This window comes from Argentina silus, assembly GCF_951799395.1.
Source record: "Argentina silus genome assembly, chromosome: 2".
Taxonomy (NCBI): domain Eukaryota; kingdom Metazoa; phylum Chordata; class Actinopteri; order Argentiniformes; family Argentinidae; genus Argentina; species Argentina silus.
This window is the reverse complement of record NC_139656.1, coordinates 15,396,616-15,424,023: the sequence shown is the minus strand read 5'-3', so window position 1 is coordinate 15,424,023 and position 27,408 is coordinate 15,396,616. Positions and strand designations below refer to the sequence as shown.

Sequence of the window (27,408 nt, the reverse complement as noted above, 5' to 3'; positions counted from 1 at the left end):
ATTCGGAAATCATGTGAACTATTATTATTGCACTCAAATGGGCTCAAATTTACCAGGAATATTCACGCCCTTTACAACCCTTTTACCAACCCATACCTGGATTCGATACCATGCTCCCTCTAGCACTCTAAAGTAAAGCATACATACGGTAGTGTACTGGACCACTTAATCCAGTTATGATGAAAGGGGAGTCAAGGAATCATAAGAACATGCACTGAACCAATGAGCTAATTGAGTGCTCCATCACAGCCCACCAATCCAGCAGCAGGGATCATTAACAGTCATTTTGGCCCTGGTTCAAAAGGGAATCACACTCCCTGTTACTGTAACTGCATTAGAGCTTGCTAACGATGAGAGACAGATGCACTGACCATTAACGACAGACCACAGGACTCTTGTTTTTACACTGCTATAGCAATCTGCCTAACCAACAGTGCACACACTGATACAATACCAGGAGACAAGCTAGGCCATGAAAGCATCAATTTGGGGGTGTACTGGGGGATGTGCTTGCTTGGAATGGAGTCATTTACACCTGCACAAACCCTGTCATTATCTAAGGGGCGATTTTGTCTGCAGCCCTACTGTAAATTCGCTGTCAATCTTTGGGAATGGTGGCGCTGTAAGAGCCCGTGGACTGCCACAGGGAATATTACAGGTCTCAGTGCAGACAGGTGATTTTCCTCTAGCAGGATAATGGAGCTGAAGTGGAGCGGCCACAGGTCTGAGTCAGAGACTCCCACTGTGAGGGAGATGATTTTATTCTGCTGCCACCATCCAGTATGCTGCCTCATTGGTGTTGATTACAAATAGCTCCTGGTTTCCTGACTCTGTTATGACCCCCTGCTACAGAGAAACCTCCTCTCTGGCAATTGGATTTCCTCTGAACTGAAGCACTGAACTATTTTGTTATTTTACAAAGTGATTGGTTATTTTCCAAATCTCTATCGATTTACTTCTCATGCAGGAAAATTGTCTGTTTTAGAATTTCATGTATTTCAGAAACAGAAGAGTGCTCAAAATATTATAGAAGCAGTGCTAACCCTCACTATGCCTAACATGTATCTTACACTTATTGCCTTATTTACACTTACACCTATTGTCTATTGTTATTATTGTATTTTTACATCCTGATATTGGCACTGTTGAGAAGAAACCAATAAACTTTGACTTGACTTGTTTATACTATAGACCTTCAGTACACTTGAATAGCCTTCATATTAACAAACAAGCGTAAGAACATTTTCAAGTAGCCCAGAGGGTCAGTTGTACTGTATCTTCATAAAAACCTCGATGAAATGGGGTGGATGAAAATGCATGCACATTTTATTTATGAATGTACAATTTTACATAGGTCTACATACAAGTAATTGAACATCTTATCACATGTGATGTCTGAGTCCTGTGTGCGAGATGTGACTGAGAACAGGCAATTGTGGGCACACAAGGCTTTTCTCTGCTGTAGCTCTGGGACTCCCTCTACCTCTGTCTCCTCACAGCCTGGCCACACTGAGGATTGTGATATGACCATTTTAGGGAGGCGGAGAGCAGAGTAGAGCACTGTGTAATTTAATTCATTCTTACAGTCCACTTGAGAGTCAGTGACATGTCTCTAGCGCATCTATACTCTTGAGACAGGACTGCACTTCAGCTCACTCTTCACTGTGATAAAGTGGAGAGGTGCACTCTGTTAAAGGTGGAAATACAATCGATGGGCTATGATTAGTTAGAGCATTGAATGAGCTAGATTGGGTATATTGGTTCAAGACATATGTTATGCACTCCCAGGAGGGGAAGAGCTCCATTAACATCATTTTAATTGAAGTTTTTATTTTTATTTTCTTATCTAAGTTTTAATTGAAAGTCAGCAAAAGACAGCATAAGCCCCTAGCTGTGCTACTGTGCACTCCGGCTCTGCTCCAAACATGGCTGTCTCCTCTTCATGGTTTGATCTGCCTCCCCTGAGAGCCACAGCCCCTGCGTCATTCACAAAAATCATTCAAATGGCTTTGACCTCAAAGTCTTTTTCATTGAGAAATCTTTTTATAGCAGGAGCAGCAGAGACAGGCGGGGGGTGGGAGCAGAAGGGTTGTGTGGGGGGGGTGGGGGATGCACTGTCGCTGTCCCTACCTGACTAGCAATGTGCTCTATCCGAGCTTTAGGGCTGCTGCCTAATTGCATCTCTGTCTCTCAGAGGGGGAGCCATTGGCTGACACATGTGTCCATTTCGTCTCGTGTGGCGATTGATTGGCCGGGATACATGTCTCTTTGGCCTGGGATAGTGAAAAATTGGCTGGAGCAACTCTCTGAAACTATTGAACAGTGAGCCATTGGCTCGAATCCTAGCAAGGGATTGACTGGAGAAGACTTTTGGCTCAAGCCACAGCAGTGCAGGCTGGTTATGAGTGAGCCTCTTGAAAACAGACACGCTACTTCAGTTATCCTTTCGTCTCCTGCTAGCATTCAAGTACACACACATACATACACTGGCACCTTACACATTGAATCCTAACAAGATTATTTTTTTTAAAATATATGTTTTTAGGGCATTTCTGCTTTATTGGGATAGAGAGAGTAGAGATTGACAGGAAGAATGGGTGGGTGAGAGAGAGGAGGGATGACATGCAGGATATGTCAATGACCGGAATCGAACCAGGGACCTTGCGATGATATGGTATGCACCTTAGTGTGCTACGCCACTGAACGCCCCATCCTAACAAGATTATGCCATTTCTATTAATGCATTTTATTCATTTAATACATTTTTCATTCATTTTCTTATTTGTGTGTGTGTGTGTGTGTGTGTGTTTTTTTTTGTCTATGTACTGTAACTCCCTCCTTCTAAGATTTGGATTAGGTGTTCCAAGTCTGTTTTGACAACCAGAATGTTCTCTGTCAAGGTGACTCTGCAGCGGGGATCCAACATGTATGCCCCACCTCCACAAATAGCCTACCCCCCACCACCACACCATCTCCACTCAGCCCACGTGGACTTCACATAATGGACAAAAGGTGTCTAATTATGGCTAATTAGAAGGAATGCATGCATGTATCTCATTACCTGCCCAGATATTCGGTTGACTCACATTTCTTAATTGGTACATTAAAAGAAACACAGCGGGCAAAAGCAGGTAGGAGTTATGCACTGAGTGTGTTAATTTTGATCTAGCTAGCATGAGCAGCCCTGAGCTATTGTAATTCACAGACCAGAACCGTGCGAGATGGAGAGAAGGATTCCCAGCTTAATGGGGTAAAGCGAGGCTGCTTACGTGTGTGATCATTTTTCATCAACTGTCCCTGCCCAATCTACATCGTTTTTGTGTGTGGAAACATTTGATTCCAATCATTGAAAGTATCCATCCAGATCCATCAAGAATGGACTTGTAATTTGTCTCCACAGATGGAGATATCAGCAAATGTGAATACTGTAATTAGGCTCTTGAACATACTGTACACTGTAGTCAAGCCTGCAGTTATCTGAATCTCTTGAGGCCTGCAGAGTAGAAAACATGAAGAACACAACAACAAACAACACCAACAACTTACAAAGAGAAAATGGCCAGACTCAATTGTTTTCAGTCAAAAACATAATTTCATGACTTTTACTTTGTGGAGTCACAGAATCAGCTGAAACATTTTCTCTGAGAACTGAGGTGAGTTCATAAATCTGTTTGTGAGTTTGTTCCTATGGCAACTTAACCTAACTGATACACAATTGTTAGTGCATAGGGATACTGTATGTGTTATTCATCTTGTCTGTTCACTAAGAGTCGTCGCCAGAACAGTGCTGCTGCTGTGAATTGATTAACAACGTCCTGGTAGTTATTGCCCATTACTCACTAATTCAATACATGGATTGATACATGGCCTTAATAATAGAGCAACTTGTCTGAATTGCTGTTTACTTAAGCTACTGTTTCCATGGTAATTGAGAACATGCCGTGGCAGGTGAGTCTCATTTCCAAGCACTGATGTTTCCCCCTGACGCTTGTCTCGTCCCCCTCTACACAAGAGTAACTCTGATGATTTTCACATGTACAGTACATTACACACAGCTGAATTTCAAGTGAGGTAGACAAGTTGAGTTGGTGTTAGTCCCTTGGTTATCTGAAAGACCCTGTCACACACGTAATACCCAGAATATGCAAATTCATACAGCATCAATAGCTGAAATGAAATGAAAGTTAACAAACAGTGCAATTACATACAATAACATTGAAGATCAATGCTCTATAACACAATATTGTAGATTTGCAGTACTCAAGCTGTTATATTGAGCCAGGAAAACTGGAATGGATGCAATTTATAGCATTAGAGATTCCATACTACACTATGCAGACAGTGATCATACTGTAGGAGAAAATGCTGTGTTCTAATTTTTTCTTTGAATTCAAAACCTAAATCTAAGTGATAAATGAGAAAGTGGCTTGGAGTCATTGGGTCAGTGAAGAACAGACTAAATGCAATTCTAATTTCAGATTCGACTCAAATAAGCATGACAACTGTGTGATGTCAATTGACCTCAAAGGGAGAGGCATCCAAGCAAGATACAGCATCGTTTCGCACTAGATTAAAACAGCAAACACATTTAGACACAGTTAAATGTTACTTGTGCCATTTAGTTTCCAAGGTAACAAGAAGGGTATATTTAGAGTGTACAGAACAAGGCAGAGGGAAAAAAAAGTGTTGATCCTCTTGATGGAGCAATTACAAATAGACAAAGTCAAATAGTCAAGATCAAAACACCGATCTGCTAAACAGTTGGAGGAGAAGGCTCAAGAACGGAACAGTCAACCTCTCATTCACAACACTTGTGACGCTCGAGTCACTTGATATTTAAAGACATTACTGATTCATGCCGTACAGTACTACGCACCTACTGTAGGAAGTTGTTTTCTCAATGCTAGGGAATACAGGCATCAGTCAGTTAGAGAAGTTGGTGCCTACATCCTTTGAAGGGTGACAGTCATCAGTTATGACCGGTTGGAGTCAACATTGTTGTGATTAATTCATTAGACAAAATAGCAAAAACATGATGGGTTGATCCATGAAGGGACAAAACAGGAAGCTCATAGGACATAACTTTTACTGTATGCAACTGTGTCAACACACAGCTATAAAGTCTTCTAGTACAAGGAGAACTACAGATGGCCTGCCTTCCATCCCTCTGGCTGCATGTCCTCTCAACAAAATACTCTGTCCCCTCCTTGTTTCTTCTCCTCCATCAGCACTGATTAAATAATTGGACAGGAAAAAGTAAATCAGTAGTATATGCATCCTCCAAATTGCCTTCACCTGACCTCAAGGAGAGATGATGGGAGGAAGACACTTTTAACTATTGAGATTGACCCTGTGCATGCTGCTCTTACTTATAGTTCTTCACCAAGTCTGGGCCCAATTTCCAAAAGTGTTAACACTTAGATCAAAAGGCAAATTGTACACAACAAAGTGTTGAAAATTAAGCAGGGCCAAGAGGGATGAGATATGCAGTAAAGGCCTACAACAAGACCTGGAATCTAGCCCAGTCCAGCCTAAGCCAAGTCTAAAAAGCCTTTATATTCATTTTATTCATTTTGGTAAGGTGTACACAAGACACCTCTTCTTGCCAGAATAAATACAATGAAATTAAATAAATACACAGTACCATCAGCACAACACAGACTAATGAACACACAAATTCATGAATATTTAGCTATTTTCATCAATACCCAATTGATGGCACCGTAAATCTACTTGCAATACACATTCATGTGTGATGTCCCATTGTTTAGCATCCAATTCATTACATTTAAAACCCTAAGCTATTTATGACTGTTCAAAAATATTGTTTTGATGTTTGAGTAAGGTCCCACTTCTGGGGTGAATTAAAACAAGACCATAAATTATAAGACATCCAACATCAGATTTTTTCATAGGCTAATAAGTGACAGAGATGGAGAACCAAAACATGGAGAGAGATGGGTTGGGGCCGGAAGACATAATATGGGGATCACTATAAAAGTGTAGAGGTGAAGAGAGAACATCAAGAGGATGAGAGTTAAATGACTGTGTGAGAGATGTGGGTGTCCAAACATGCCAGTAATAGATAGCAATATAGTTCTAATGCAGCATAATTGGTCTGGGCACCAGTGGGTGTTATCAAACTAACAACTCAGGGTTAAACCACTAACAAGGCACTTGTTCTGTCTCACGACATCACTCACACTCTGTTTGGATATGATTAGCAGCATGGTGGTGTCAGACCGCAACCAGCCTGGTGTCTCTGTTGTTTAGTCAAAACAAGAGAAGCTGTAATTGGGTTTAGTGGAGGGTGAGGCCAAGTTATCGTTTGAGTGCTGTCCGGAGTTTGGCTGAGCGTCCACGCGGGTTCTCTTGCACGTCCTCTGGCTGGGGCATGATCACCCCTCTCTGGAGCTGGACCCAGTGAGCGCTGTCCTCCTCCTCCACCTCCGCCCCTCGCTGCTGTACTTTCTGTCGGAGGCTGCGATGGGGCGGGGCACCCACGTCGTCTCCGTGGAGGAAGCGCTTGACCAAACGGTCCTCTAGTGAATGGAAGGTGACCACACAGAGACGGCCACCAGGTTTAAGCATAGTTTGGGCGGTGCGGAGACCGGTGTACAGCTCGTTCAGTTCATCGTTGACAAACATACGCAGCGCCTGAAACGTCTTGGTGGCAACGTGTGAGGGGCGTTGGAGGCGGTCTTTGCGAGCATAGAGGGCACCGGCTGGAAATGATCCTAGAAACAAAGAAATGCTGAACTTTAGTTAGGTCTTGGGTAACACTACAATACGTTGACCCGCTGTGTATAAGCACTGTCATTACTTTAGTAACAACACTATATTAAAGGTCCAGTATGTAGATTTTAGCTTTAAAATAGTGCTAAATGGCCATGATAAACTGGTAGCCATCAAAGATCACATGATGAAGAATGTTCAGTGAAGAGTGCTGTTTTCGTCAAAACAAGGTGTTTTCTAAAATCTGGTGTCGGGTAGGACACTGGCCTTTATGTGCCTATTTCACGTTTGCTTTGTTTACAAGGATATGCACGTTTGGCGCTATTAGATAACATATGCAAGTTTTCAAACTTGCAAAACAACACGCAAAAAAAGACATGCTGGACCTTTAACATTTAGTTGTTACATAGTTTATTACCTAGTAGTTTGTGCTATTACATAAGTGGAACAAGGAACAGTCCTCATTCCACTTGTGTAATAACACAAGCAGCTCAACTCTTAATATGCATGTTGTTACTAGAGTAATTACAGAGTTATTACACAGGTATAAGGACAACTTGAGTACCACCGTTACCTATCCATTAACACATAGTTGTTGGGATGTACTGTACAAGGTCAACTTTTGTATTACTTTATATCAAAGGAATGTTGGAAATATTTAATCAAACAAATATCATCAAAACAATGACATCACATAAAAGGTGCATTTTCACTGTGCAGAGCTGTGTTATTCCTCTGGAGCAAAGCCTACCTGAACAGATTTGCATTCTCTCTCTGTGAGACTCGTTTTCACACTGAGCAGGTCTCAAAGGCTGTGTAATGACCTTCACACAGTTTTTCATTCCATCCTACTCTTCGATGCCATTTAATTTTTCAAGGTTCCTCGCTGCTCTTTCTTATTGTTGGGTTGATAGGTACAGTATGACAGGAGATGATTTGCCTCAGTTTGAGAGCTCTGAGTGTACTATGCTGTATAAAGAGCATTGCTCATGCCATGACCACTGTCCATTTCACTAAATGAGCACCATAAGAGCTACAATTACACACACCACTACTACTCATGTACTAGTCTCGCATAGCTATACCTCCAAATCACGTTGTTCTTATGCCTCCTTTGGAGGTCTGGAGAATTTTAGATTAGCCGATGTGGCTAGGATTGTACTGGACAAAACAATGGGAGAATGTGCTTGCAATTTCATTGGATGTAACATTCAAAGAACCCTCCGCCCACATGCCCATAGAATGGTTGCTTGTTGTTATGCGCGTCATCTTTTCTGGGTAGGATTATTTTTGCACCTAGCTACGATAGTGGTCACGGATCTAACCATTGCTATGGGGATCAAGAGCGGGAGAGGGTTTTCGTATCACTGTATCACTTCCCTAATCTATTTTAGCACCAAAATGTGTTTTTGCATTATTTTACAGATCACAAATACTGTTGTGGTTGAGGAGCAGGACCTGCCCTGTGCTTCTCTTAGCGCTGTAGCACTGACTGACAGATATGAGGTCCAGATGGCAGGTCCTGCTGTAGTGCTGCTCTGTAACCAACCTGATATATTGGCCTCCCATGCTCAGAGTAATACCACCATGAATGTCAAGCCCAGCCCATATGTGTACGTGGGAGAAGGAGGGAGGGAGGGGAGGGGGAGGAGGGAGGGAAGGAGAGAAAGAAAGTGAGAGAGAGAGAGAGAGAGAGAGAGAGAGAGAGAGAGAGGGATGTGGCATTTCTTTCCTCCTGCACTCAACAGCACTGAGTGTGACTCACCCAGCAATCAATACTAAGCCTGCACAGCGGCCCTGGCCCAGCCTCACCAAGTTGTGCTCTCTCTCTAATTCATCTTTAAAAGGTCCCACAGACAGAGCGAGTGAGAGAGAGAGAGAGAAAGAGACGGAGCGGTACACTGAGGAGATGAAGAGGGAGAGGAGGAAAGGGGGAGACGGCACATTGCACATTGCAACAGATTGCAAACAGCACAACACAAACGCTAGTACCTACATCCACAGCTTCATTGATCAACTGACCTGGATGAACAAATAGCATTCCCAAACAAACACACACACCAAATCCTGCAGGCATCCTTCTGGGATCACACCTGTACACATGCCCTTTTTGTGTGCATCAAAAAAGGTCTACATAGTCCTTGGTCCAATGCTATGCAACTCAACCAGGGTGACATCAAACCACTGATGGCGCTTGGTGTCTCAGCTCTCAACAGAGCACTCCTAATCATCACCTAATCTATCACTCAACTCCTTCTTTGCAGTCGATGAAAAACTATTTTTAAAACAAGCACCATGACCTTTACCAGGTAGAATAACCAGTGACCTTAAGGCACACAGAGACAATGGAGCATCCTTAGTGCACACGGTGCATAGAGTGTGTACTGTACTCATTGAATCAACAGTAAACACAATGTTACTCCTAGTGACTGTAGTTAAAAGACTGACATGATAAACATTTCTTCTGGTGCCTCTCTAAAGTCATGGGATTTAGCTCTATGCCCCCTGATACCACTGAACTGCTGTTCGTGTCTCTTCTTTGTTTCTTTTCAGATTTGTGATAGAGGTTTTCTCTCTGATTTGTGTCTGCAATGGTGGCAAGTGTGAGGCATTTGCTTCACAGTCACATAATAACGATTACTTCTCAATATGAGGGCAGGTTTGCACTGTGGAACGATTCACAATGTATTGCGTTCAATAGCTCCAAATTATTAATTTAATGTCCTGAAAGAATAATTTTTGAGGCGGTAATCTGCTACATGTTTATGCACAACAGTGGTTAAGACTAATGCATGGTTATTAGTTCATAAATCCTGCTGTATAACAGTACTGAGGCATACTAGACGATGTGTTACCTCATAAATATTGTCAGTCAGGGCTTGAGGCACACGTCTGCAGTGACTGCCTGAGAACTCTCCATGGATCTGGGGCCTGGGCTGCCTGGGCTGTCGTGGTTATTAGTTTTTGTGCGCAAAAACAACCGTCTCAGCCAATGTTTGTGGATTGTGAAACGATTGTACTACTCCTGTGCTGTACGACTGCCATTAGCTGGCAGAGGCCAACATTGCTAGAAATCAAGGCCAAAGCATCATGTGATGATAGGCTGGCTTATCTCTATTTGACTTTAATATAAAATTGGCACTCCTTTGAAGCTGTTCAACACTCAAAAGTGCTTTGTCTAAAATCAATACACCCAGGTCGTAATCTTAAAAATGTAAATAGAAAAATTGGATCATTTAGTGCAAGATGTTACAAACACACTGGCACACTGAATTTATTGGGAGGCAAACAGCCATAACTAACTGCATCCATCACATGAGTGAATAATGGGACACACACACTCCCGTTGTAATCAATCATGTTATCCTCACTAGCAGCGTCCATCAAGACATCAAGTGTCGATCTGCTCATTCTGCTGTGTTAACGGCCAACTGGACTTTATTTAAGATGCACTGCAGAGGACCCATCCCCATTGTTTAGTGGTTAACAGATGTGTCACTCTGTCCCACTAGAGGCTGTTTTGTCAAATGTCACATACAAATGGGAGAGGGGTGGATCTAGATGGGTTAAAGGGCCAGTTCTCCATATTAAGATGTCTGTAAGTTTTTACAATTTTTTTTATATATTTTCTATGTGAGGGGCAACATAGTAATTCACAATTGCATGAGCTGATGGGGACGCCAGCCCCGACAAAGGCAAATTCAAGGGCCTCAGTCAGCTGCAGCGAGGGAGGGTGTGGGAGAGAGTCACTCCCAAGAAACCAGTCATTATGGGGTTTCACCACCTCTAGCCATCCCACCATTGCTTAATTTGTAACAAAATAGATGCCTGGGTGCGAGCTAGAGGGAGTGGGGGTGGGATCATTAGGCATTATTGTTGACTCTGGGAGAGAAGGCGCTGGGGGAGGGGGGAAATTGCCTTAGAATTAATATATTGAAGCCATAACTGAGGCAAAAATATGCATAATTGTGTTATGCAAGTATATGTGGCTGGGCCAAACACAAAATTAATTGAAGTATACCAGTATTTTTTTCAGTTACTGGATTGGCCATTTTACCAAAATGATTCTTAATACCCCTATCATATAATGGTGGATTATGCCATATCTACATTTTACACTCTACATTCACTGGTTGTACGACACATTAAACTCAGAAAAAAAATGATTTATTACCTTACGATTACTATATTACTTTTTTCTAATGGGTTTAGGATTGAAGGATACAGGGCTACTGCTCCTTGTAGAGGAGTTAAAGGGGCTTTCAGTAGCAAACACAAGCAATGGCAATGTTGAGCTTGGCTCAAATTAAGCCCTGCACACCAACACTGCCAAAAGTCTGGAGCGCTCTCTGTCACTATAGGGCTTTAGAGATCTGCACCGTGAGCTAACTGCGTCTGCAGAAAGGAAGTGATGGGGGGGGAGCGAGAGAAAGCGCAAGAGAGGGGAGAGACCCGTCCAAAATACCTACAAATGATGTCTGAACACCCCCCAATGCTACACCCCAATGTGTCGTCATTGCCTGCCCCCCTCCAATAAGAATGACCACTTCCCCCTCCACCACTGCCCCATAGCAGTCTTCTCTAGGCAACGGTGTAGCCGCCACAGCCTGGCGTGGCATGGACCCCCGGGAGGTACACGAGTTAGGACCTCTTGGATTGATTGGAATAAACATTGGTGGTGACTCGCTCTGCTCTTCAAAAGAGATCAAACAACTGCCCTTCCTCACACCTGTTCTCCCTGTGTGACGCACATACCACTTCTCGCTACAACCATTGAGAAGAGCTCTCACTCTATCTTGCCTTATCTCAAAGAAAAAACATGTACATTTAGAAAAAATTACCAACACAGAAAATGTGGATCCAGCCACAGCAATCTAGGCATGAGTGTGTTTGTGTGTGAAAGAGAGAGAGGGGAGGGGGGAAGGTATAAAATGAGCTTGGGTGGGAAACAAATCAAAAGAAACAAAGGAGGGGAGGAGGAAGGGAAGGAAAAGGAAGGGGGGAACGGGAGGTTATTGTGAAAAAAAGGAAAAGAGGCAGTCAGTCTCTTGTTAAAGCGTGAGCCGCGCCCTACACCAGCCGCCTCTCGCTCTGTCCTCTCTCTTTATTAATCGTAATCGCATCAGGAAGGGTGTGTGAGAGAGAAAGGCGTCCAAAACACAGACGGGAGAGGATGATGCTTGAGATTAGAGCCATCGTGATTCTCCCGGACAAATAGGTCCCATAGGGAGACACCAGGGCTTAATATTTCCCTCCCTTTTTTTGCCCAGAGCCTCCAAGATGATGTAGGGAATTAATGAGGGTACCTGCCACTACGCTGGCCAGCTGCTGAGTCCGGGTGATGGGGTAGACACTGCGTGCCTCCACGATGGCAGAGGCTATTTTCCTGGCGTGCCTCTCCTCCCCGTACGCGGTGAGGACGGACGCAAGAGCCTGTTGATCTAAGGCGTTGACAACGTCAGCGGCGCAGGGCATGTCGGGGTACCTACGCACAAAGAGGAGCCCAATTAAGCTGCTTGACGTCACGTCCTCGCTGACAGAGGCGAAGCCTAACAACTCATGGTTCCCAGTTGTGGGTTGAGATCTTCAACAACAACAAGAAAAAAAACACTAACAAGAGAAATGTTACTGTTAGCTGGTAGAATAGCCATATGTCTATATTTGCAAGTTCCTTTGTTTCCGTTTACATATCTACAGCATCTCTCATGCATCTCCTTGAAGATACATAAACAATATGGATAAAAAATGTTTGAAAATAACCAAAATAAACAGTTGAAGAGGCTAAGCATTTTCATAGCTATAGATCAATACCATGTGCAAGTGTGATAGATATCACACGTCCTTTTAGTTAGTGCTGAAAAAAACAAGTGCAAAAGGTTAGGTCACAGAAAAATCAATACTGACCTCCCGCATATTAAAATCCTACCATACGCCTCTTTAGCATTTCAATTCAGACAAAGGACGCAGGCGTTTCCACACGTCATAGCCACTGAATCAGTGTAGACTCACATTAGCACAGCTATCTCTGAAACTGAAGATCTGTCATACAATATGGTAAATTATGCAACACTTCACAATTCTTTCACTGAGGGTGAAAAAAAAAAACTAATTTCAATGTAGCCTTGCCCTGAATAACTTTGGCAGTTTTAAATAAGCACATCGGCCTTGGTCAATATCATTATGATGTGACGACATGAAATTAGTTAATTTATGCTATAATTCCATACACAAGTCAAAAAATGTATGATGTATGTGCCTATAAAAGGTTGAAATTGCATTCGTGTTACTGTTCACCCCACTATTTGGTAACAAATCAAATAACAGGTTCAGTGGGAAACTACACAAGCAACAGGTCTGGAAGTCCTTATACATTGTCGATCTGCAATAGCAAGAGTGAGTCATTCGTTTATTGAACATGGTCTATTAGTTAATGAATCACTCAGGTTAGTTATGCTCATATCCTATCAAGTGGGTATCAATACTAATTTTGCTGCAGAAAAGCGCGGTCTCTGGCTAACACAGCAGGATTCAACTGATTATACAATAACAATTGCCATTCCTTTCTAGAGATACCAGTACATAATCCGTCAATGTGAAAAGCCCATGTCAAATCACTGTCAAGGTCCCCCAGCATAGAGAGATTGATGGACTATGAATTACAGGCCTTGTCTGTGTTCGGTGTGCATATGTTTAAACCTATGGGAATACATATTTCATCTAAATGACATTCCCTTCATGCCAGTGACAGGGAAATGCAATTGCCACCACACAGTATGCCATTTCCCAGCATGCATTTGGAAAGGGACAAGCTGGGTGGGGCCAGGGCCAAGACATACAGTATTGTGTGCTGTTGAAAACAGAAACTGAGCTTTTTCATATCAAAGGAGCCATGGCTGAAGGCTAAAGAGTACCCGCACCTTGAATTTGTTTCTGCTTGAATACCTGCACCTCTTATAGAACATGAATTCTAAAATATGAACACAATTTAAATGAAGACAAAACACCATTATTATCCTCTTAGGGGAGGTAGACCAGCGAGTAGTAATCTTCGCTCTTTATTGAGGCTACACGTGTTCTGTGAACACATCTATAGAGATATCTGAGTATAGGACCGGCCTGTGTACTGTAGTGTGATTATGTGTGGTGGTCCCACCTGTCTGCATCCATCCTCATGTCCAGAGGCCCATCCTTACTGAGGGAGAAACCCCTCTCGGGCCGGTCCATCTGCATGGAGGAGCAGCCTGCGTCAAGGAGAACAGCATCCACACTGCCTGGCCTGAAGCTCAGCTCAGCCAGAAGGGCTCCCAGCTCACTGAAGCGCCCCAGCAGCGGCTGCACCCGGCCACTGGGGGAGGGAGAGGACCTCTGATCAGATTATCAAATGTCAAAACAGGACAAGGAACAAGACAGGCAGACATAGCGTCAACACATGTAGAATATACAGGTCAGAATACGCACATACTGAAGAGGGATTGTTGACTTTCTATGAGCCACCTGTGTGTAATTCTGGTGAACTCATATACTGTAGTACAAGATCATTGCTAATATGGATTGATGTAAATGTAAAGGTGTGTTTTTCAGCATTCAGTAGCTTAGATCCTTTATCCTGCTTCTTTATGTTAACCAACCCATTTAATATTATTGGGTTGGCTGAACAACTGGTCCATCTGGTTGTTAACGTCTTCTTTGCTGTTCGTCCGCGATGAACAGAGTCTTTACTTAACTCCCTCCCCATGCACATCTGTCCTTGTCTCTGCCTGCTCAGTACAAGACATGGAGCCTTCCTCACACACAGGTGGCGGAATCTCCTCTAGTCACGGTCATGCATTTTTCATGTGACCTTTTCAGACAGTGAGCACAGAGATGATGGCTGATGGCTGAACAAGAGGAGCAACCATCAATCAGCGTGTGGGGCCAATAGGGCCACAGAGCAGGGGCACATGGGGTGGGGGCCTGGACTCGAATCTAGGAGTATAGTTATATCTCTTCTGCATCTCTGTGCTCCAGACAGCCTCCTCCTCCAGCCTCTTCTCCCCTCAAACATGTCGAAACAAAACAACATTTAAAAAAAACTAAGTCCCTGTTGCCAATAAGACATAAAAGCAGTGTCCATCGCTAAAGGTCTCTCCCACTAGCAGCTTAGCCAGGGGGTGTTACCAAGCAGGCCCTGGGGTCTCTCTGTTTATACACCCACTGACGCTCCAGAGACCCAGGGCGAAGGAGCAGCTCGCCCACACTGCCAGGGCTTTCCCTTTACCACGCTCTACAAGTTTTCATTATTCGGTGCAAGTCGTTAATTTGTTGAAAAATCTATAGCAAGGCATTCTCCCCACCCACGTGCTTCCCAGTCCCTTCCACCCCCTCCCAGCTCCTCCTCAGCAGAGCAGTGTCTCCAGACAGACAAACTAAACTCTGCCTGCTCTATACTGATGCAGAATATACACTACCGCAAGGCCCCATGGCATTATGGGAGAGTTTATGGCTTCAGCAGCTCACTGTCTTAAGATTGTTGCCATCAATTAGGATTCTTGATGTATTTCTTTCACCAACAAGGTGTGGTCATTTTTTAAAGTTCTGTTCAATCTCACTGCATGTATAGTTTATTTAATCAGAAACTTGGCTTGGTACAGATGGTGCAGTCTCTTACAGAGGTCTCCTCCATGATTCATACAGTACATTGTCTAAGGCAGTAAGGTAGGCTAGGAGAGCGAGGAGGTGGACTAGCAAGTAGTTATGCAGATTCAAAACTTCTCACAAACTGCTCTTAGGGGACTTATAAAAGTGTTACATACCAATTATTATAAAACAATTATGACAAAGCATAATATCTGGTCAGGTCTCCCTTAAGGCCAGGTTTGTAAAATAAGCATTTTGACCTCAATGGGACTTCCTGAATAAATAAAGGATAAAAAATAAAAGTAAAATCAGAGGAAGAAATATGCATAGATTTAAAATGACACTATGACGGAAAGCACTAAGTAAAGATAATTGTATGCCATCATGTCTACAATTGATAATAGTCAAAACTGAGACACTGGTGACTAATTTATATTTACCATTATAATTTTCCGTTACTGCAGTAAAGATCCTGGTACTTTCCCAGACATGGCCATAACAGCTGTGAAGCTATTCTTTTAGACTCTCCATCCCTTTACACCATAGAAGCTAAGGGTTGAACTCACCTTCCCCTACACACTGAGGGGGCTTCTCTACACCGTGTTTTGAAATGCCACAGAAGGATTTAGGAATATGCAAAACAGTTACATAACGTTTTTAAATTATTAATTTCTTTATGTGGCTTAGACACAGGGTTGGAGATATAAATGCCTTATGTAAGATCTTATATTATTAAAGAGGACAAGTTTCAGTAGTGTGTGTGTGAGGTCCAAGTGTAGGCTTACAGTATAATTGCTTAAGAGAACGTATCTATTTATAGTCTTGCATCACACAACATTGACATCATTCTAAACCTTAAATGGAATAATAAGTAAAATGTTCATTTTTTTTTCTTTAAATGTTTAATTTCCCCTGGCCCACCTACAACATTGTAAATGATTGAAGCTAAGGTCACATTGGGGTAGGCAAGCGTTTTTATACCCTAAAGCAATGTTGGAGGATGGCAAGTAAAACAGGCAAATGCAGGCCAGTGTTTTTAAAACCAACAATGTGAATTGGGGTAACATGCTGTAACATTTACAGGATATTGCTCTTAAGCCTGTGTAGTAACACGTGTAATAGTTCAAGTAACAACATTGTAGTAACATGTTGTTTCATAATAATTCAGTTATTGCTTAGTTATTATATAATAGTAATATTAATAATCATCATCACCCTCACCATCATCAGTTGTAATAACGGTACATTGTTCATATTCAATCTGAAAGTGCTTCACAGTCCAACAATAATTTATTTAAAGTAGGCAAAGAGAAAACAGTGCTTGAGGATAAAAGACGTAGGTGTCGGTGGGGGTGAGGTCTGATCTAAAAGCTCCAACATGGTTAGGGACAGTGTTTATGAGACATGGAGCAAGATAGGAAAAGACCCAGTCCTCCATGATGTGGAGCCAGGTCCTGAGGCCATAAAGCAGTTTGGCATGGCTAGAAATGTGGATGGGCCTTAGGGGGGGAGTAGGTATCTTAGGTAGACAGGCCAAGTGTTAGGGTTTTGAAGACAAAGAGGAGGATCTTAGTTTGAGTGACGGGAAGCCAGTTGAGATCGGCAAGGATGAGGTAGACATACTTTTTTGTCAGAACCCTTGCACGCTGTTTTGAATGAGTTGTAATTTGTTGATTGCGTTAGCAGGTACTGTAGGCCCCCAAGCACTGAGTATATGTAATCGATCCAGAAAATAAAGACATTGACATGTTTTTCAGCATTGGTGTGGAGAGACAAGGTTTCAGGCAGAGGATGCTCTGGTTGGAAAAAAATAGGTTTTGCAAATGTGCCTGAAATGTAATCAAAGGATAGAGAGAGGTGAAAAGGACACTTCATATAAAGATGGAGTACTGGATATAGCTACAACTATAAGGCCAGGGCAGTGATAAGGATTTTGTAGAATCAGCCTCACTCCTATTTTGGCTGGAATTGTGACTAGCTACAAGAAATTTGTCAACCAGGAAATTGCTTTAGGAAAAGTTACATTACAGTGGACGATTTCACAACCATATCTGGTAAGAGAGTGATCCGTATGTATCAGGCTATAGCGCCATTTCAAGCTGAAAATGGAAGGTTACATATTTCTTTCCTTATCATGGCAATCTTCCATATAGAATCTTTAATATAGGAGTGAAATCTCAAGTCGTCATTAATGGCCATCGGTATGCCAAAGTTATAACTCCAGAACATTCTTAGGATTGCAAAACGATTACATTTTCGAGGTTTACCACAAGAGGTGTTCAAGATTCACATGCGGCTACTTATGGCCTTATACACATGAGTTACCTTAGATAAGTATGAAAAATGACCACTTTACAATAAGGATACCAAAAGCTGTTAACAATTGATTAATTACTGTTAGCTGATGATTAATAAACACTTTTATGCCATTAATTGAGAATTAATTTGCATTCAAGTGTTTATTAAATTGTTTATACATGTTAAAGGTAGACTCTGGCATATGATGTCATAGCAAATACGAGGGGGGGACTTTCAAAAACGGAGATGCAACAGGCCAGAGAATAGAGCGTGTTGCTGCAGTGCCCATGCATCAAAAGTTTTGTTATGCAGTTGTGAGTGTCTTCGGTAGAATTAAAATATCTTTTGGTCTCATCGAGGCAGCTGTTTACTTCAGGCTAATTTTCAGAGAATTGGAATCAAAGACATAAAAAGAAAGAAAGTGAAGGTCAATGAAACGAGTGGTTCGCTCTTGTTCACACTCAATATATTTGATGAAAGTTGCTCTGTTTTCATGGGCCTGATGTCATATCCCAGAGTATACCTTTAACTACTGCATTAATTTTACTGCAGATTTTTTTTAAATAAATATTTTTTAACCCTTTATTTTTTAATGCCAGAAATTAATATAAAGTCAACGAATTAATTTGAATCATTAACACACCTCCATCTATAGGCAGGCTAGGCTGCTTTATTTTTTATTTTCTTTACATGACTCGAAACATAGGCCTATGTTCAGAATCTTTGTGTTGTATATATATTTTGAACATAGGTTGGCGAATAATTCTCATGGGCGCAATCATGCAGCTTCTACAGTATTTACAACATGTTAGCTGTATAGCTGTGACCACTACCCTTGCAGTCCAGTTTGCATGCAGTACATATGCAAAGGAAAGCGAGAGGAAAGATGCGGCAGACAGACATTGAAACAATGAATGAACAAGCTGCCGCAAAAACATTGAAATAATGTATCAATGAGCCACCGCCTCGGACAACATTGCAACAGTGTTGCTTCTCAACAAGGAGGCCCAAGCCCAAGCTCCACTTTCCCGCGCCAGTTGGCGATTTTTAAGAGAGTGAGAAATCATCGGGCTGTTAACACTGTAAAAAAAAAAGAAAATCGCTACAGGTATGTTTAGGCATTAGGATATATGTTCTGGGAATTAATGTACAAACAGACTGGAGATAAACTGATTAGAGGCAGCGATAGGGAAGTCCCCACTATCCCCGGCGACAAATCGCACCCTGAATACAAGATGCTACAGGATGTTTGTCTCCAATACTTTACATACAATTTCTTATCTCTTTAGACCACACAGTCCTCAGTTTAAGGCCAAAAGGGAGGCGTGTCCCTCTCTGTCCAATCAGGTAATTTCTTGACAATATTTCTGTCTATTTCGGGGACCTTTTTTTGGCTCATTAGTGCTAATTTTAGAAGACTGAAAATATAAAAATAAATCCTGTGACATCTGTTTAATGAATGTATCCTTATTGTAAAGTGTTGTCAAAACTATATGTACATAATATGTGTATATATATATATATATATATATATATATATATATATATATATATATATATATATATATATATATATAAACGTCATAATGCAATGCAAGGCATATATGCATTGTATACAATTATTGAAGCGGAGAAACTCATTCAAAAATCAGCATCCTGTTCCAGTTTCAGATTTCTGGCAATGTGTTCCTCAAATGCTATTTTTAGAGTTCAGTTTGCTCCAGAAAATCTCCCCAGTTATCTGCTAATTCTAACAAGAGAGGCATTCCCCAGCCCACATTTTTTAGCATATTTGCACTTAAATAATAGCAGAAACATTAACCATTGTACCTTGGCTGTGTTCACAACCTGTTTCATCTTTACTGTCTATGCCTTACACTGCAACATACTTTAATTGTTACATTGTAGTAACATCAATTACACAGCACACAGATTTACTTGAAACTGCTCAAAGTAACTATCCTTGTCATACAGTATATAGCTTGAACTACGACCAGTAGTTTTGGTACCCTGGGGCAAGACCTTGATGAACTACATGTAAGAAGGTTTGAGTTGGTGTAGTCTTCCTCATATGTACTTCAGTGCAATGACACTTTGTCTTACTTCATAACTAGTTTATTTTAAAAATAAGGCTGATATATGTTCACATTTCTTTGTTGGCCTGCTTCAGCAGTAAGTAGTATTCTGCTGAGTCACAGTAATTTACCTAGACTGTTGAATTTCAATGTAACACTTTCATGTAAGCTGAACCAATTAATGAATTTAATAGTGTACAGTAAACATGCTGTCCCCCACGAATTATGTAGCGTCCCTACTTGTGTGAATTGGTGACAATTGTTCAAACATATGTTTTGTGGATTAATAATGGGAGGGAGATAAAGACATCTAATTGGTGGATTTCATCGTGGGGGACAACAAGGAGTTAGCAGGAGAAAGAGCTTTGCAGTATGATGCATCCACATCAGTCCTACAGTATGGTGGTCAGGGAAAGTGGCCCAATACAGTACATTGCCAATATACAGAACATACATTGCTATAGGGCAAAATCATCATCAATCCTCTCTGTCTTGAGCCTTATTTGATTATATATTAAAAGTGAAGCATGTAGTTTTGTGCTTTGTTGCCCTCTTTGACCACACTGAAAATGTGAAAACGTACAGCTACATTTTCTAATAACGTCAAATGTGTGCATATTGTAAACAAACTTAAAATACATACAGTAAAGGTCAGTGCTCAACCTCGATACCAGCTTTTAGATAGCACTTTCTTTTAACCAAAACAGTGCTCTTCAACAAACGTTCTTTATCATGTGATCTCATTCATCATGGCCAATTCATCATGGCCATTTAGCAATATTTTAAAGCTCATATCTACATATTGGACCTTTAAGAAATTAGCAAATATTGCATAATTGCTCACAAAGACAAACACCTGTTTATCATCGGATTTGTTATATACAGTAAATATATATCTTCACTCAAATGCACTATTTCTGGCTACTAAGACACAAATATGTCTTAAAACCCTGTTCCCATCCCAACGCTAGTCTGGAGGTAAAAGTGTTGCCACAGAGGATGTCAAGAGTCCTCACCATTGAGTGACTGTGTATATGTGTGTGTGTGTGTGTGTGTGTGTGTGTGTGTGTCCAACGTGACGTGCTGCCTCTTCACAAATCAAGCCTGAAATATTCCCCAGTGCTGACCTGCTCAGTTCCTCTACCTGCGTCACTGAGGCCTAACACAAGATGCTGATTGATTGCTTTCAGCAGGGGAGCAGTGATGAAAATATCTACAGGACATGTGCAGTGAGGACAAAAGGAGAACATACACACAAAATAACAAAGGCCAAAGCCTTTGAAGAATTTGTGTTTGGTTTGGAATGTGACTCATGCGACCTCGACTCACCTTCAGAAGTTTAAACCAACTTAAAAAAAGAATGAAATTGTATGTGCTTTAGATGTAAAAAAGAGTAAAGGCTACATAGACTCCTAGTGGAATTACTGCACATAATGTCTCTTTCCCTTTCTTCTCCCTAGCAGGCCTGTGCAGAAGGTTTCTGTGGAGTGTCGCCCTAGGAAAGTGAATTGGTGTCTATAGTAAACAAGACACATTCAATTGCTTGCTAAATGCTAATCCCCCCCTGCAAATCAATGACATGCAGACACCAGTCACTTGTAATTGAGTTAGGTTTCTCTTCTTTTTTCAGATGTGGCTTAAGCTGACTGGAACACACTTGAATAGTTTGGTGTGGTGGAAAGTGAGGGTGAACGATCAATCCACTTTATATTCAGAATCTCTGATCTGACGATTATGGCTTAAAATCATGAGATCATCTCTGGTTTGTGTTTGACAGCCATACTGTACATTGCACAACTCACACTAAGGGGCAGCTCTTTAAAGGGCAGTGCAGTATTTGCATTATATCACTTGGGATACAATTATACATATATTAGCATATTAAATTAACATACATTTACTGTATATAACAAATCCTCTGCTGAACATGTTCTACCAGTTAGTGGTGGCCAGCGCAGTGCTGTACGCGGTGGTATGCTGGGGGGGCAGCATCAAAGAAGGTGACACCAAGTGGCTGAACAAGCTTATTAGGAAAGCTAGTTCTGTCCTCGGTGTCACCCTGGACACTGTGGAGGAGGTGGCCAATAGGAGGATGAGGACCAAACCTGGCCATCATGGACAATCCCTCCCATCCCCTACATGACACTGTGGCAGAGCAGAGAAGCTCCTTCAGCAACAGATTATTACAACCACATTGCACTAAGGAGCACGATAGGAGATCTTTTCAGTAAAGTTCAGTAAAGAGCATTGTTTTGGTTCAAACAAAGCATTTTCTATAATCTGGTGTTGAAGTTGAGAACTGGCCGTTACGTACCTATTTTACATTTGGTTTGTTTACAAGGATATGCACACATTTGCCACAAACTAGAAAACTTTCAGTAGCATCTTCGTTTCACATTTTCAGTGTGCCAAAAAGGGCAGCATAGTGCAAAACTACACGCTTCACCTTTAACTAACTTTGAAAGGGGTGTGGTTAAAGGGGTAACTGTCAGTAGAAATCATATGAGCAACTCCTTGATATTTTCTGTATTTAAGTATTTTCCATCATCAAGATGCTTCGTCAAGAAACTTAAAGCTATCCCACCCTCTTCTCACTGTGGTTGCCCATAAACAAATGTAAGGTTGCTTGGCCTGATTTCTCCAGCCCTCTTGCTGTAGAGAAGCAGGCTGAAGATTTATGTCTCTAGAGGCACACCTCTATGATTTTGATTAATAGCATCTTTTTGGTGGCTTTGGGAATTCACAAGGGTAGAGGGAGACATCTAATTGCTGGATGTCAGCTTTTAAGTTCAGATAATGTTCCCTAAAACATACAGTTCCAGGCCCTTTTAGAAATTTACCCCGATGGTGTAGTTACATACGCTCTGCGCCAGATGTTCTGCAGCATATACTTTCACAGCGCTGTAGTGCAGCATAACCTTTTCAAGCACTGAAATGTACATCCTAAACTCCTGTGTTATTTTTGAGTGCAGCAAAGGAAAAGGGAGGAATTGTACAGTTGTATATAGCTATATACAAAAAAGCTGTAGAATTCCTCCCTTTTCCCTTTCTGCATATACACTCACCGGCCACTTTATTAGGTACACCTCGCTAGTACTGGGTTGGACCCCCTTTTGTAGGTTCGACGTGTTGTGCATTCACAGATGGTCTTCTGCATACCTTGGTTGTAACGAGTGGTTATTTAAGTTACTGTTGCCTTTCTATCATCTCGAACCAGTCTGGCCATTCTCCTCTGACCTCTGGCATCAACAAGGCATTTTCGCCCAGAGAACTGCCGCTCACTGGATATTTTCTCTTTTTCGGACCATTCTCTGTAAACCCTAGAGATGGTTGTGCGTGAAAATCCCAGTAGATCAGCAGTTTCTGAAATACTCAGACCAGCCCGTCTGGCACCAACAACCATGCCACGTTCAAAGTCACTTAAATCACCTTTCTTCCCCATTCTGATGCTCGGTTTGAACTTCAGCAGGTCGTCTTGACCATGTCTACATGCCTAAATGCATTGAGACGACTTTTGCTTTGTGACATGGTGCATTATCATGCTAGAAGTAGCCATTAGAAGATGGGTAAATTGTGGCCATGAAGGGATGCACATGGTCAGCAACAATACTCAAATAGGCTGTGGCATTCAAGCGATGATTGATTGGTATAAGGGGCCCAAAGTGTGCCAAGAAAACATTCCCCACACCATTACACCACCTCCACCATGAGAAGGTGTACAGGTGTTCCTAATAAAGTTCTCAGTGAGTGTATATACAGTATACATACATATTATTTATTTAAAAAAAATATTATCTGAAAATGTGTTCAATATAGACTTTCCATGTTAGTGGCCATCACTAATTGTCAGCAATGTTATGAGTTAGAAAGTCAAAATAAACCATTTTTGATTGTAATATAAACTTTGTTCTACGTAAAAACAATAATATTTTTGGAAGAGTGGAATGTAAACATGTAAACAGATGTTCAAGATGTTGAAAGCCCACCAGCTTAAACTATCATGAACCGTTCTCTAAACTAGCCATTTAGCCTAGTTTATAGCCAAAAACTGATTTTTTTTTTGCAATTTGTAAAAATGTATACACATGATATACAGAGTAGTGTAGGCTACAGAATCTTCACAATACAGTTACACTCACTGACTCAGGAATTGCCTCTCAACAGATGTTAATGTCATTCCTGACGTGGTTTTGTGTGTGTTTGAGGGGTAGAAGGACATGGCCTTCACAGAGTCTGGTCAAGGCAATGTTCAACTGGCAACATTGTCAGAGATATTGTATTCACAGACAATTTCAATTTACAATTTCTTTGGCCTCTGTGTTCAACGTGGTTTATTAAAAAACAGCCAGATACAGTAAGTGGGACTTTTAGATGATAATTCCCACCATTTATTTCAACAAATAAACAATGAAGAAACAATTAGATAATTTCCATGCATCGTAAAACCATTTAATTATATGGGTGATTTTACAAATAGAAGACCAGGATATACAGTGCCTTCGGAAAGTATTCAGACCCCTTCACTTTTTCCACATTCTGTTGTTATAGACTAAATTTAAAATGGATTAAAATTAAAAGAAAATTTCAAAAAGGAACTAAGGAAATTTCAGTAAATTGTAATTTTGGAATTAATATCTTTGTTTTTATAGGGTCTGATTTGCATAGGAATCAATTACACACTGTGTAGATTAGGATGTCACAACCAACTCAGCAAATTTCATAATTTTCTCTTGATCCTGACAAACTCCCCAGTCCCTGCCAGTGACAAACAAACCCATAACTTGATGCAGCTACCACTATCCTTCACATGAAAGATGGTGTGGAAACTGCACTGCATGTGCTGGATTTGCACCAAACTTAATGTTTTGTAGTAAAACCAAATAAACACATTTCCAGCCGCTTTCTTTGCTGTTGCAAACACAATTATGGATATGAGATAGATTATTTTCCATTAAGGGATCCTTGGTTATAGACCACTTGCTTATAGATCAATTTTGTTGAGTGACTGAGATGATGTTGTCCCATCGACTGTGCTTTTTCCTCTCCACCATTCAACTTTGTAGATTTTTGTAAGTCTCCCCAGGCCTCAGGGTCACATTCCTGAGCAGTTTTGTTCCTCTCCATTTGCTCAGTTTGTAATGACAACCTGATCCACACAGTGTGTAATTCTATATTATATTAATTCCAAAATTACATGAACTATTATCATTACATTAAGATGGACTCAATTCAACTTATTGAATGATTTGTTGATGACATTTTTGCATTTTAGCTAATTTTAAGTGTCATAGCAAAGGGTCTGAATACTTATGCATATGAGGTATTTCTGTATTTAATTGTAATACATTTACTGACATTTCTAAAAACGTGTTTTCGCTTCGTCATTCTGGGGTATTGTGTGTGGATTGATGGCAAATTCTTTTAATTTAATCCATTTTAAATTGAGTATATAACACAACAAAATGTGGAAAAAGTGAAGGGGTCTGAATACTTTCCGAAAGCACTGTATATACAGTACTGTAGTTCTGGGTTGATACAGTTGTCACCTGACAGACAAGCAACCAAAGATGAAATATGTCAGGGTCTACATTGCCTAGCCTACATGCTAAAAAGGAAATCCCCTGTCTTATTCTTCATCTGGGCTGCAATCTACGCAATTACATAAGTGCAGAGTCACATCCCTCTTCAATACTGTGCATAAAGGCAGTGCTTTTTGCAAGGCATAGGAGCAGTGAAATCAGTGCTGGGAGGAGAGAGATATGGGAGCGAAGAAGGCTCTCCAGCCCTGTTGTGTGGAGGCACTGCGTGGGCTGCCAGGGTCTTTTATACAGGCTTCCAATAATATTGGCTAATTGCTAGATTTCTCCTGCTTCTCTCAACTCACATCGTGAGTGGGTGTGGAAGGGTTTATAGCAGGGGTATATTGCTGCTAACAGAATGCCGTGTTCTGATTTTCTCTCTTCTTTCTCATCCCCCTCGCATAGGCACGTTGCTGTAGCAGATATTCCCCCCGAGAGAGGTTTCCCCAGAATCTACGTAAAAGGATTCCTACCCACGCCGTGGTCTTAGGAACATCTCATTTTCATCCTCCCTCATGTGCTCGCTCACACACACACACGCATACACACATGCACACAAACACACACCCTCTCTCTTATTAAACACCATGGCCTGGTGTCTCCCTCTCTCTCTCTCTCTCTAACTTTTCTGGGCTCTCCTCTCTCCATCCCACCCACTCACCTCTGACGGAGAGAGCCTCTGTGGGAGGCAGCATCTCCCTCACACTGCAGCCGTGGGCCCCCGCTCTGACAAATGACACGCTGGGCCCACCAGCTACGCGTGGGGGAGGCGACTGGGTTTAAGTCTCCATGACATAATGAATGTGGATGGATGGTGAAACTTGGGGGTTTTAGCAGTATCTCAGTGTTGGGTATTTGTCAGTGTCGAGGGTTGTCAGGGAGGTAGAGAGGGTTGGGAGTAGGGATATGTGCAACAGGATGTATGACCATGTAGTCTTCAATCTTCAATCTGAACGATGATCTCTAAATTGTTAAGCATGTAACTTTGAGGGTTAGAACACATCACAGAGCAATATTTACCATGCTAGCCTGTGTACAAATCACATTCGCTGTAGAGTTTGTGTGAGGTTTTCATTTGGCTCCTTCACTTACTTGTGCTCCTTAACTAGATGCTGGGCCAAGCCGAAGGCTGTGGGGTCACGGTCTAGGGCCAACACGGTCACATCAGGGGTGGACTTCAGGATGGCTTTGGTGTGACCTCCTCCGCCAAAGGTCATGTCCAGGAAAACCTATAGAGAAAGCCAATATATTGTATTGGTGAAACAGATCTCACATACATGCACTGTGTCCATTTTAAGACATCCTCAGTTCTCACCGATAGAGTCAATATTCAGCCTTTGCAGCCTCAGTTCTCCCCTCTAACGGTTTAGGACGTATGGTATACTGTAAGGTTGTGCGCTGAGAGCTGAGGAAATGTTACCTTGCGCTAAGGACGTTTTGTTTAATGGTTGAGGAATAGCTCCGTTTGAGATGAGAACTGAGGCCGCAAAAGCTGAACATTGACGGCTGAGAACAGAGGTTGAGTGTAAAGAAAAAAAAAAAAAGCACACACAGACACACAGAGACACACACACAGACACACAGAGACACACACACAGACACACAGAGACACACACACAGACACACACACACACACACACACAGACACACACACACACACACACACACACACACACACACACGCTAGACGGCTCTACATTCGCACCCAAAAGTCAATGTGTGAGTCATCCTTGCCCCTCTTGAAAGATCTTTCTCAACTCAGCCTGCAGTCTGAGCTAGCCTACACCCCAGCCCCAAGTCCCTGGACGCTTAACACCCACGCATCACACAATATGTGTGCTGAAAAAATAAAATGCCACTGAAAAATAAAGACAATCGCAAATACTGTTTACAATTAGTTGGACTGCCAATCTCCCTGCAGAGTCATCAGTTCAGCCGCCACACGTAGTTCCATCACTGTATCATCACTGTGGGGGGGGGGGGGGGCTGGCTGTGCACCGATATTCAACTGACAAAGGCTGAATGATCCTACAACCTGCAGCACATAAATATGATCACATCCGTCAAAGGGCTTTCTGCCTGTAGAAATTACCCATTGATTATTC

General features: G+C 41.8%; 1 protein-coding gene across 1 annotated transcript in view; it reads right to left on the bottom strand.

Annotated features, from left to right (window-relative positions):
* Positions 1-2,114: 2,114 nt before the first annotated feature.
* mettl15 (methyltransferase 15, mitochondrial 12S rRNA N4-cytidine) overlaps positions 2,115-27,408 on the bottom strand; it is a 47,632-nt gene continuing 22,338 nt past the window's right edge. The window contains exons 3-6 of the mRNA XM_083665112.1: positions 26,396-26,532; positions 13,889-14,080; positions 12,042-12,220; positions 2,115-6,737 (exon numbers count right to left, since the gene is read on the bottom strand). Of these exons, the coding sequence (XP_083521238.1) occupies positions 6,322-6,737; positions 12,042-12,220; positions 13,889-14,080; positions 26,396-26,532 (924 nt within the window). The 3' untranslated portion in view covers positions 2,115-6,321. The remainder of the gene's footprint in view (positions 6,738-12,041; positions 12,221-13,888; positions 14,081-26,395; positions 26,533-27,408) is intronic.